Source organism: Sinocyclocheilus grahami, unplaced genomic scaffold (genome assembly GCF_001515645.1).
Source record: "Sinocyclocheilus grahami isolate Dianchi unplaced genomic scaffold, SAMN03320097.WGS_v1.1 scaffold1223.1, whole genome shotgun sequence".
NCBI classification, from domain to species: Eukaryota; Metazoa; Chordata; class Actinopteri; order Cypriniformes; family Cyprinidae; genus Sinocyclocheilus; species Sinocyclocheilus grahami.
This window is the reverse complement of record NW_015506402.1, coordinates 222,023-234,555: the sequence shown is the minus strand read 5'-3', so window position 1 is coordinate 234,555 and position 12,533 is coordinate 222,023. Positions and strand designations below refer to the sequence as shown.

The 12,533-nt window shown below is 36.9% G+C and overlaps 1 protein-coding gene across 1 annotated transcript in view; it reads right to left on the bottom strand.

Moving 5' to 3' along the window:
* LOC107568165 (F-box/LRR-repeat protein 16-like) overlaps positions 1-11,662 on the bottom strand; it is a 24,759-nt gene extending 13,097 nt beyond the window's left edge. The window contains exons 1-3 of the mRNA XM_016254076.1: positions 11,658-11,662; positions 11,346-11,363; positions 1,880-2,543 (exon numbers count right to left, since the gene is read on the bottom strand). Of these exons, the coding sequence (XP_016109562.1) occupies positions 1,880-2,543; positions 11,346-11,363; positions 11,658-11,662 (687 nt within the window). The remainder of the gene's footprint in view (positions 1-1,879; positions 2,544-11,345; positions 11,364-11,657) is intronic.
* Positions 11,663-12,533: the final 871 nt, after the last annotated feature.

Below are 12,533 nucleotides of genomic sequence, written 5' to 3'. Positions count from 1 at the left end.
AGACAGAACTAATCAATCACAGAGAGCGTTCACTCACTTCTGATAGTATATTCAAACAGGGCTGATTTTACCAAAAGTATCATAAGCATTAAAGCTTTTGGGAACGGCAGCCCTGAACAATGCTTATAAGAGGACAGAAGGACAGAGTTATTTCACAATGTGTAAACAAAAAACATATTTGAACCATATAACAGAATAAGTTACAATTAAGGCGTATTGAATGTTAAAAATGCGTTTTAAAAAAAATATAATTAAAATAGATTTTTCACACTTTAAGTAATATTGTATCGCATAAAACACCCCACACCCGCCCTGAACACCTCTCCACACAACCATTCACACCTCCAGCAACCCCCCTCTCCCCCACAGCTGCAATTCAGATCAGCAAAGACGAGGTGCGCCAGGTCTTCCGGAAGAAGAAAAGGAAACCCTCCCTTCTCTCCAAGAACTGTACTTATCCAGAGTGAGCAAAAGGCCTAGCAAAATCACTCTGGACCCCTCACATCCAGTACACTCACTCTTTGAACTGTTGCCATCTGGTCGACGCTACAGAGCTCTGAGCACCAGAACGGCCAGACACAGGAACAGTTTCTTCCCTCAGGCAATCCATCTCATGAACACCTGACAATAACTGTGGAACACACACTATTTATTCACTATTCACAACTATTCACTCATACACTTATTTATCTAACACACATACTCAGTATACATTTCAATTTGCACATAATATACCTGTACATACAACTGTCTATTGTTATATACCTGTACATACAATTGTCGATTTGTATATTTTTATTCCTTATTTACTTCTATATAGTTCTATTTTTAATTTTTAATTTATTTTTATTTTTTATTATCTGTGTTTTTTTGTTCTGTCACTGTCATTCTGTTACACTGTGGAAGCTTCTGTCACGAAAACAAATTCCTCGTATGTGTAAACATACCTGGCAATAAAGCTCATTCTGATTCTGATTCTGAATATCGCATTTTTTAACAAGGTATCGCATATCACATTTTTTTTTCAATATCGCACAGCCCTACTAACCATGTATGTAAGATGTTCTGACCAAATTACCATCCAGCTAATTATTTAATCATACTTAGGGGTGGGTGGTAAATGATGGAGATCAATTTTTAAGAGTAATCATGGTTCAACTCATGTTTGAAATACTACATGAACTTTTCATAATTAATCAGTAATTTAGAAGTAAATACTTTACAAATGGACCTCTTTCACAGACTGTGTTTCCACAGTTTATTTATATTTAAAAAAAATTTAAATGGAATGTGCATTTTATAACTATACCTACCTAATGATATAGTACCCTAAATCACAGAACACAGTATATTTTCTAATACAATGGCTGAGGGAATGATGGCAACTTTGACATTTTCTCTTCTGACCAAATAATCAATCTCTCAATATGTCTTTTCCTCTTTTGTAAAATTAAAATCTTTGATTTTTTTCCCTTTGCTATTGGAACAAATTTGAAGATAATAATGATGTCTGTTGTAGTTTTCATTTACCACTACTGAAGTTTATCATCTATGAGGACTTATGTTTCTGAGAATCCCAGAAATGTAAAAAGAGTACATTAAATGTAAATTCATTTTATTGAATTTAAACACAAAATCTGACTATTGCAAAGCAAAAGGTTAGAATATTCATAACACAATAAGCTTGGGATTATTTTGTTGGAAGCAGTTTGCAGTGTATTATTTATTTATTTTGTATATACTTTTGGTATAAATCTCTACCTGTTGATAGATTTTGACCATTACACATTATACACATGTTTTTTTTGCATTCAAATGATATCTGAATTGCTTGATAGTCAAATAAAAGACAGCATGACAACCTGGAATCTATAATTACCTCAAGTCCCGCATCCGTTATAGTCGACCTCTTTAGACTGACAGACTTGACTCCCTTCTTCGACAATGGATAGTTGTCGATGAACTCACAAATGTCCAAATCCGAGACCCCCACCAGACAGAAGGACTGGAAGCCTCTGAGAGCAAAAGCCTGCAGGCTGACAAACTCCTTCTCCCCATTGGGCAGGATAGTGTAGAGTTCCTTGGCATGTAGAATGGGCGTCACACCTTCCCAGAACTTGGGCTGGTAGAGCACTTTCCGCCACGTCTTGCACACCTGGGCTAGAATGCACTTTTCTGCCGTGGTGAAGTACCATAAGAGCCGGTTCAGCACCTTCTCGTCCAGCACCAGTTGTCTCTCCAGCAGGGGCTTGGGAAATTGCCGGAGGGGAGGTTTGATGGCAGTCACGGGGCTCGTGTCCAGGTCAGGGCCCAGCAGTGAGGCCGCTGTGGGCAGGGGCTCTAGGTGATAGGGAAGGCTAGGGGGAGGCAAGATGGTGGGCACGGAGGACGACTGGCACAGGCGATTCTTGGCAGCTGGAGTGCCTTTAGTAATGCTGGCCGAACCGAGGCCGTTGGGCTGGGGGGACAGCTTGACCATGCCGTTCCGAGTCACGCAGGGAGACTTGAGGTCACTGGGAGTGGACATATTCAGCATTGGAAGCCTGTGAATAGACCAGAGTTGAATCATAACATGTCTTGACAGTGATATTTAAAAATATATTATTATGATAAAAAAAAATTCACACTATCTATAAATGTGATCACAGCTCATAAGAAAGTGTTCATTTCTATGGCAGGGCTTAATAATAACAGTTTTTTCCTGTTATTTTCCTGAATAAAATATTATTATTCATGTTTCTCTCTTTCAGTAAATGTTACATTTTCCTAAGGTTTCTATAATAACAAGACAAAGAAAAGACAAAAACAGGCAAAAACACTGTTTGGTAATCACTTTTCTTTTTACACTTTTAGCATAAAGCATTTTAGCTGCATTTATATTTGTCTTGACAGTGATATTTAAAAATATATTATTATGATAAAAAAAAATTCACACTATCCATAAATGTGATCACAGCTCATAAGAAAGTGTTCATTTCTATGGCAGGGCTTAATAATAACAGTTTTTTCCAATGACAGATTTATACTTGCCCTGCCAACAATTTCAGTGGCTATCCATTTCATAGATAAATATTTTTAGCAAAATATTATTATTCATGTTTCTCTCTTTCAGTAAATGTTACATTTTCCTAAGGTTTCTATAATAACAAGACAAAGAAAAGACAAAAACAGGCAAAAACACTGTTTGGTAATCACTTTTCTTTTTACACTTTTAGCATAAAGCATTTTAGCTGCATTTATATTTACATAAGTTTTCATCAAAACAACTTCTACTATTTTCCACACATTTTGTAAGGGCTTAAGAGGGATTTTTAGCCCCACTGTAGCCTAATATTTGTAACCGTAGACGTAGATTCAAAGGTTTGGTTAACACTGAACAAATTAGATTTGTGTTTCAAATCCGATCTTTAAGACTGACTGTCTACTCACTGTTATTTAGCAAGTAATTGGATCCGTTTGTTCAATATCTGATATATCTACATCGATTGCCATAGTAAGAGCAATGACATTAGCAGTTTTTGTCTACAGACACTGATAGTAAATGTCGGTATGGAAAGAGTGAACAAACCTAGAAATTTGATCTTTGATACACGCCTTGATAGTGAGCTCAGGAGATGCATGACATAGCATACGCGTCAACTGCTTTACTGTATTTCACCCATCAATGCAGGTGTTCGCTCACGCACTCTCAGGCTAATTTATTATTTACAATATAGTCAGATCATCAGTTCATTGTATGCATTGAGAGTGAGTGAAAATTAGTAAATTATACTGCAGAATAGAGACATTGCAGCACAAAGAATGAACAAAGAAAAAGAATGAACAGTCAGTGAAACAGAAGCAGTGATAAAATAACAAAACAGGACTGAGAATTGTTCTGAGAACGGACGTTGTAGAACATGACAGAAGAATATACTCTGAAACAGAGCCGCCTTTTCAACACTCTGGTCCACCTTAAAACCTCCATGCAGGTGTGCGTGCTCTGTGCACTAATGCTTCAAGTGTAAAATGTCAATGAGTGTAGCTTGCTTTCAGACATTTTTCTCAATAAGCCCTGCCGTGCTTATCTCCGCAGCTCAAACACTTATACTATAAACTATATTTTAATGACAAATGTCGAGAGCGAATCTCTCCACTCGCACACGGGTTTCCTTTGCTCTCGCACAAACCCGGACGTTCGCACTCAGATACACACTGCTCTCGCCCGGAGAGAGTGCGCGCACGCTTAAAACGTGTCTCTCCTCTCACTCAAACTGTGTCCTGTGCACTCTCAAATCTCTCTGTGCTCATGCACTATAGATATTAATTATTTTCGCACCTGAATCTTAAATCTTATTATTTAGGACAGAACTATTTAGATATGGGTCAGATGCACTATTCTCTAAACCGATACTTACGATTTGGAGACCAAATATAACACTATAATGAATTTTTCATATTTGCCATAACATTGCTACATTCTGTAACACTTTACTTGAAGGGGTGTGCATAATCATGACATGACACATACATAATCATGACATGACACATGTCATGAATATGAAAGAGGTTTTATTTACATCTATTTTTGCATTTTTTATTTTTATTTTTTAATTTGATGTTGATTTGAGGAATTGTTACTTATTATTGCCATCATACCAACTGAGAATTGATTGCAATAATTTTAAATTGATTTCAGGTATCTGACATATTATGACATAACGTTGATGTTTTATATGAAGTCTTTAGAGCCATAAGCTATAATATGTTGTTTTTAGATAAATTGCTCAGAGACCAACAAGTTGGACAGAGGTTATATGTGCTAATCATCCAAGTCCCCAATTCCTAGCCATTTCTAAAGGCTACATTTAATTAACATTGCTAAATATTATTAAACAGGAAAGAAATTAAAGATCCATCTTTGATTGTCAAAAGAATTCCAGGTTCAGTTCACTCAGCCAATTAGATTTCACGTAGTATTTTCATCGGTCAGTTGTGGAGGTCTGCTTGGTTTAAGCTTTATTTACATAGTGCCTTTTAAAACAGTGTATACAAAGTAGCCTACTTTACAAAGAGGTGCATATGTGCAGTCGCAGAAAAGATCAAAATACAAACATAAAAGAGATATAGTAAAACAAAGTAGCTACGATAACAAGTTTATGTTAAAACAAAAATACAACAATAAAAAAATCAAGGAAAGGCCCTGCACAAATCTGTTTTGACATTACTTTTTAAAAGTGCATAATGATAACTTTTGACAACGTTTAATTCAGGTGCTTTCGTGCTACAATAATGCGCTCTCAACATTTGTCATTAAAATAACGCCATATAAACAGCCTATAGTTATTTTGAATGCAAAATGATTAAAAGCAAATGAGATGGATTTACATAAAGAAAAGCAAAAATGTTGATTTTGCATGAGAGTGTTTTGACTGAATGACCACTAGACTTTCACAGGAGAAACACAATCTAGGTAAAAACTATGCAAATTCACAACTCATTTTACAGCTTTTGAAAACTAGTGGGGGAAAAGTACATCTAATTTGTTTCCCTAGGAAACCAAACACTAAAGAGCAGACCACAAACCCCATTTCTACCCACACTCTAGAGGTGGAGCTTTCTAAGATTACATCTGATAAACAGAGAAGTACAGTAAGTGCTACACTCTAAAAAAAAAGCACCTCATTACTGATTTTCTGGAGCTCAGTGATCCAACTACACAGACTGTCAACACACTCTCAACAGGTAAATGATTTCATTCTTAAAATTTAAATACAAATTTAACTTTAAAAATGTAACTGGTTTCCAAACAAACATCTTCTTATCTCTTTTTTTAGTTTTTGGTCACATATACGTGTGTGCAGCTCTGCTAAGCTGTGGAAACTTCTCTCCTCTTCTCCACTAAATAAGTAAAAGAGACAATGAATTTATATTTCATATTGTTAGATGTTTTTTTTATTATTACTTGGGTTTATGTATAAACATACCCAGTCACAAAAGAAAAAGAAATCAAAATGTGTACATTTTGAGTTGGTTCATTTGTGTGAATGACTCTCAGAATATATGTGCATATTTAATAGCAATTTTAGTAAGATTAATAACAATGCTAAAGGTTTGATATTGATGAAGGGGTGTTTGGGCCTTATTGATGGGAATGTAAGGGTACACAAAACAAAAAAAGCTTAGCAAACACTGTATTAAATCACAAATGACTTCATCTTAAATGGTAGTATACAGAGAGGAAAAAATGGCATGCAGACAAATATAGCACCCAATATTAAGGGGAACTATAAGTAACTCAAATAGCAGACATCTACATGACGTATAAAGAAAAAAAGCAAATGGAAAAATGCAGCTAGTGGAAAGGGAGCAAAGGAAACAGAAAGAGAGAGAGAAAAGGACCTGTTAGTGCAACTTCAGCACCAAGGAGAGCAACTGAACTGCCAGATGAAGCACATCAGAATGCCTTCAGCTACACTTCTGCACTGCAGATGAGCGCTTTGGCCAACCAAGATGTGTCAGTTGTGTGGGCAATGCAGTCGAGAGTTCTTAATATAAATCAGAACCATTCAATAAGTTGGCACAGAAAGGGCTAGTGGTCCTTTTCACTGGGGCAAATCAACACTCATTGGGCCAGAGATGTGATGTCAAACCATGTGCAGCAAATGTTTGAGTGGAGAGCGACAAGTGATATAAAAAAAAGCTAGCTGACATATTTTGGACGGGGCTTGATGGGATCTTTCTGTACCGAGATATGTGCCAAGAAAGAAGCGGTGGCAGCTTGCCAAGGCCCCATCCATATGCTGTCTTTACCCTCTATTTCAGCAAAAAAAAGTATTATTTTAAAGAAAAAGAAGTAAAGTGCAATAAGAGTTGGGGTGGGGATCTATATTTAAAAGTATAGTTTTACCTCGCAATACCGTAGTGATATTCTTTACCAAAACAACAATATTTAGAATTTTCACAATAATCAGACAACTGATTCACTCACACAGGAAGTATGTTGCATTAGATCTGTGTTAAAATAACCAGTATATATGTTGATTATCAGTTCTCTGACACAGTGACCCCTCTGTGCGAAAGTCTAACTATAACCTCTTGCTGTGTGTGTGTGCGTGTGTATAGTGTTCTCATATTTCAGTCAGTGGGTTTTTATACACCGAAACAAGTGACAAGTGACGTGACGTGACGTGACGTGGCCAAGTATGGTGACCCATACTCAGAATTAGTGCTCTGCATTTATCCCATCCAAAGTGCACACACACACCGTGAACACACACCCGGAGCAGTGGGCAGCCATTTGTTTGCTGCGGCGCCCGGGGAGCAGTTGGGGGTTCGGTGCCTTGCTCAAGGGCACCTCAGTCATGGCATTGAAGGTGGAAGAGAGCGCTGTACATTCACTCATCTACAATCCCTGCCGGTACGAGACTTAAGTACAACGCTTGGATCATGACCTTAAGTGTTACATAAAAATACCGTATTACATAAAGGCTGTTAACACCTTATATATATCGATATGTAGCTGCTTGTCATTAAAATTCTTAAGGACTATTTGAAATTCAAATAATAATCATTTAAAATTCAGATGCTGAAGCCGTGTGGTTCTTCTCTTCACATCCAGCACTAGAAGAAATCAGTTCAGCTGCCACCCCATGAAGAATTTGAAAAGGGGAAGTAGCCAGGGAAAACCTCCAGCAACACAGTTAAGCAGCAGTGTATGCGAGACACGGAAAGGGTATGGCTGCTGTCCAGATGGGTTCAAGGCAGTTCACCTGGATATACAGAAGGGAAAAAAAACACCTCTTAAATAATTGGGGGGGGGGGTTTAGAAGCACTTGGCTATAAATTGTGTCCGCATGCTGAGCACCTTTCTACTTTTCCAAATAAAAGTGCCACACATACAGAGGTTCTTTCTGAATCAAGCTGAGAGGATTAGAAGATAAATTAACTACTTGGTTACAAATAGATCAACTAAATATCTGATTAAACTTGTTTGTTTAGCTTATTCTCATGCTTTTAGCTCTGGATATTAAATACCTTTGCAAAAAAATAAAGACTATTGGGTCAATCCCAAATTCGGAGAAACGTCTAAGTACTTCCTTCTTTTCTAAGGATGATTATTGTCTGTTCGTGGCCAAAACGGAAAGAAAAAAAACCCTGTACTCTATTCAAAATAAACATAACAAATTAGTATCACATGCTAATGCCTTAAATTACACTATAAAAATTATTTTTCGAAGTTGTAAATAAAGCAAAGGTTACAGAAGTATGTTTTACAAGAAAACACTATTTCAGTCTTTCTGTCATTTCCTTGTTATTATTTGTGAAAACTGTTTCACCACCAATTCTTTTTTTTTTTTTCAGTTTATATTGTCTTCCAAAGTATGTGGCGATGAGGTCCTTTTTTGGAGCTTGAAAATAGTGGGTCCCACCAACTTTCATTATATGTGACCCTGGACCACAAAACCAGTCATAATTCTCGAAATTTCTCTGAATTTCTCTGAATAAATAAGCTTTCCATTGATGGTTTGTTAGGATAGGACAATATTTGGCCGAGATACAACTATTTGAAAATCTGGAATCAGAGGGTGCAAAAAAATCTAAATACTAAGTTGTCCACATGAAGTTCTTAGCAATGCATATTACTAATCAAAAATTACATTTTGATATATTTACGGTAGGAAATGTACTAAATATCTTCATGGAACATGATCTATACTTTATATACTAATGAGAAGAAAAAACGATAATTTTGACCCATACAATGTTTTTTTGTCTATTGCTAAAAATATACGCAAGCGACTTAAGACTGGTTTTGTGGTCCAGGGTCACATATGAACAAAAAACAGCTAAAACATTCTTCAAACATCTTCTTTTGTGTTTTTCAGATGAAAGAAAGTCATGCAAATTCCGAAAACATGAGGATGAGTAAATTATGGACTTTGAATAGTTGGAATTTGCATAGTATAATTCAATACAGTTCTAAACTCATGGAGATGTCTGGCTTGATAGTCTTTCCTTTACAAACATGCCATTATAAAACATGCCATTTTGCTATTGCTTTCGAATACAAGGGAACTGGTCTGCATCACTCGAGGGGCAACCACTAAAAACTTTCCAGAGCATATCCCCAACAGTTGGCAGCGTGTTTGCATGGAGTAAATCCGTTCTCCCCTCTGCCACTTTGCAAGCCTTTTCAGTTTGCCTGCAGGCCCAGCCTTTACCCATGTTATTTGGATTTACTGACGAAACACACAAGCCATATGACAACAAACAAGCAGAGAATGGAGCCCCGGCACTTTTGCCATGGACAGATGTGCGGTGCTTGGCACACAATGAGAGTGGGGGATGGGATGAGAGGGAACAGGGGAGATGGGATAGTGGAAGCTCCTTGGAGTGGACAGGATTGGCAGTGGTCTCTTTGAGAGGGATTTGCATGTTCAAAGCAACCCTGCAATCTAGTCGTGTTCTCAGCGAGAGGTGGCTTAAGAGCACTTCTGAGACTTGGAATTTTAAATTAAGTTTCGGAAGTTAGATGAAGTTGAACTGAGTCTTTGGAAGTTTGGAAGTGGGACAACAGTATGAAATCTGCACCTGTGTCTGTTTGGTTCCTGGAAGAGCCACCGCTAGCTAATGTAATGGTTCTTAGAGCATGTGTCCGACTGCAGTCGTACAAAAATATATAAGGAATGAAGTACAGTCTCCAAAACAGCATCTTAATTAGGTTCACAAGGTGCCAGCTGAAGACTTTAAGTTGATCTCAGACAGCTTGAGGTGTTCCATGTGGGAAGCCAAAACTTAGGTTGGAAAACAGCAGACTTAGTAAGAAACTGATAAACTAGCCACCTGCTAAAGGCACAATTACACCAAGTACGATAACTTTTACGATAATTATTTAGCGTCCACACCAACAGTGCGTTCTGTTTAAGCACATGCTGCGTCAGTGTCATCTACAGTATCACTTTAAATACTCAAGCTCTTCAAAGCTGGTGGATTCTTACTGTCAGGGTTTTAACATTCATCAGCTGGAAAAAATATTCTAAAAGAGATTTCAACAATATCATTATCGTTACATAGCTGTGCTACTCTAATTCTATTCTCAAGGAATATTGATTGAATGATTATTAAAACTTTATAGTTATCGTCCTGGGTGTGAACTGCCCAAACAACTGACCTGAAGAGAAGGGGATGCTCGGTATGAAAATGAAGATGTGTAATCTAGACTATCTCAGTGAGGATAGTGTACACTACGCTGTCAACACTGAGTGGGCCTCCACACATGCTCACTTTCACCCATGATATTAGTTACAGCTCTAGCTATCGCTGGTCTTATTCCTGACAAACCAATAGAGAGAGATCTGTCAGAGCCGATAGCCTTATGGACAGCAGTTCGACATGTGACGTCGTTTTGCTTTAGGCAGCCTGAGTCCTGGCTTCTGATACTTTTTGATCCCACACCCTGTTTCCTGTTAAGTCTCTGCTGTCCTATATAATAAAGGCAATAATGCTAAAAATAAATCTTACATTTTAAAAAATTAAAAATGTAAGAATACTGAGCAAATGCCAGATTTAAGTGCTCATATTAGATCTCTCGCTCTCTCTCTCTCTCTCTCTCTCTTGCTCCCAAACGCAACATCTGTCATTTAGAAAGCTTACTACATACTGAATCATGTGCAGTATAAACTGTATAAAGCCTGCTATTTTTACTTAATTGTAAGTGAAATTACTGCATGATAAATATTTTGTGTACTGGTATGATCACATGACCTAATCGCATAGCATGTTTAATTCATATTTTTTAATATCTTAACATTAGCAATACAATTAAATAAGCCAAGAAAGAAGCATTGACAATAATGCTGCTATATTATTTCAGATAGCATGCAATTAATCACACTAAAAATGGAAAGTCAAGTAAGGCGCATTGTGGGATACAGTATTCTGTGCAGTAAGCTCTGTTTATATTCTGCTCATTACTGACAAATGCAGTAGGTCATCAAGGTATGCATACAGGAAATATGCACACTTAGTGCACAATATTATGTACAGCAGTAATGGTAAGAGTATTATTATCGTATGCTTTTTTAAACATAGCCTAACTCTCGTTAACTCACTGATGTTTTTAAATTAGAATAGTAGGCCTAATCACCAAGGGTCTTCCAAAGCTTCTAAACAGCTTAGGAGGATCAATCCCTGGCTAGACTTTTTAAGAAATCCTACAAGCCCAACAGTTGAGCTTGTACAGTGAGAGGTGTGTCTTCATTTGCAGCCATGAGCATGTGCTTTCAGTGAAGCTTTATCTCTCAGCATCATCTCTGGAAAGGATGGTTCACCTGAAAATAAATATTCTGTCATCATTGAATCACCATTTTGTTGCTCTAAACCTTCAATTCACTTTTAACATATGCAAAACAAATGATAATAGTAGTAATAATAAATAAATAAATCCACATAAAGTAATACAGGTTTGGAGAACATGAGTAAATGATGGCAGAAAATACATTTTGGGGTGAACTATCCCTTTAAATTCCTGTCGTCGTATAACACTGCACAGAGAGCAACCTTGGCGTCAAGTGTGAAATCATGCAGTTGTCTAAATATTACCAAACACTCTACAGGGCCTTGTGGCGTTGTGTAAACGCCGTTGCCGTTTATCGAACAAAACATTTGTCTGTTACTTCATGACAACCGCGCAAAACGCGGAGGATATCGTGTGTATCTCGACCTCAGAAAGACGGACCGGTGACGGCATGTGCATGAGGAATATTCAGCAGCCCATAAGCGAGACAAAGACTGTCTCAAAACCTAGCGAGCTGCCTACCTGGGTATCACATGAATTGTTCTTCATTAATCAGCAATTTTGTCTCGTTTTCCAGTTAAAACAATATAAATGTATTTGAAAAGCTTGAATTAAGTTGATCTAATTACCCCTTTCTCAAACAGTATATCTTGTTTCAAGCATAATTCTAACAAACTTAAGTGAGCTTTAGGTGAACCAAGTTTGTCAACGGGAATTCAAAATATATTCTAAAAATAAAAACTCGGTAGTGTCACTCCAATTTTAGTTTCGCTTCACTGGCTTCTGGTCCATTTTAGAGTTCAGTTTAAGATTCTGCTGTTTGTTTTTAAAGCTCTAAACAATCAAGCTCCATCTTATCTTAAAGATCTTATTATCCCTTTGTCATCTACCAGACTTTTAAGATCCACTGACAGGGAATTATTTTCTGTGTTTCCTTTTCTCTTTTAATTTTATTTGACATTGTTAAGCACTTTGGATAGCTTTGCTATGTTGAAATGTGCTATATAAATAAAATTTACTTACTTACTTACTTACAGATTAACACTTTCATTATAAAAAAAGTGTGCAAAATATGTGCCCAAATTTAAAATGAAATTATTTAATTTTTATTTTCAATAACAATGCATTGTCCCTTTCAAATTGAAAAATAAAATGCAGTTGGTGATTTGACATTTAATTTGCATTGCAATCTGAATAGGCAAGACTGCCAATATTAAAATGAAAAGGCAAAAGTGAAAAAGAAAATGCAAATACA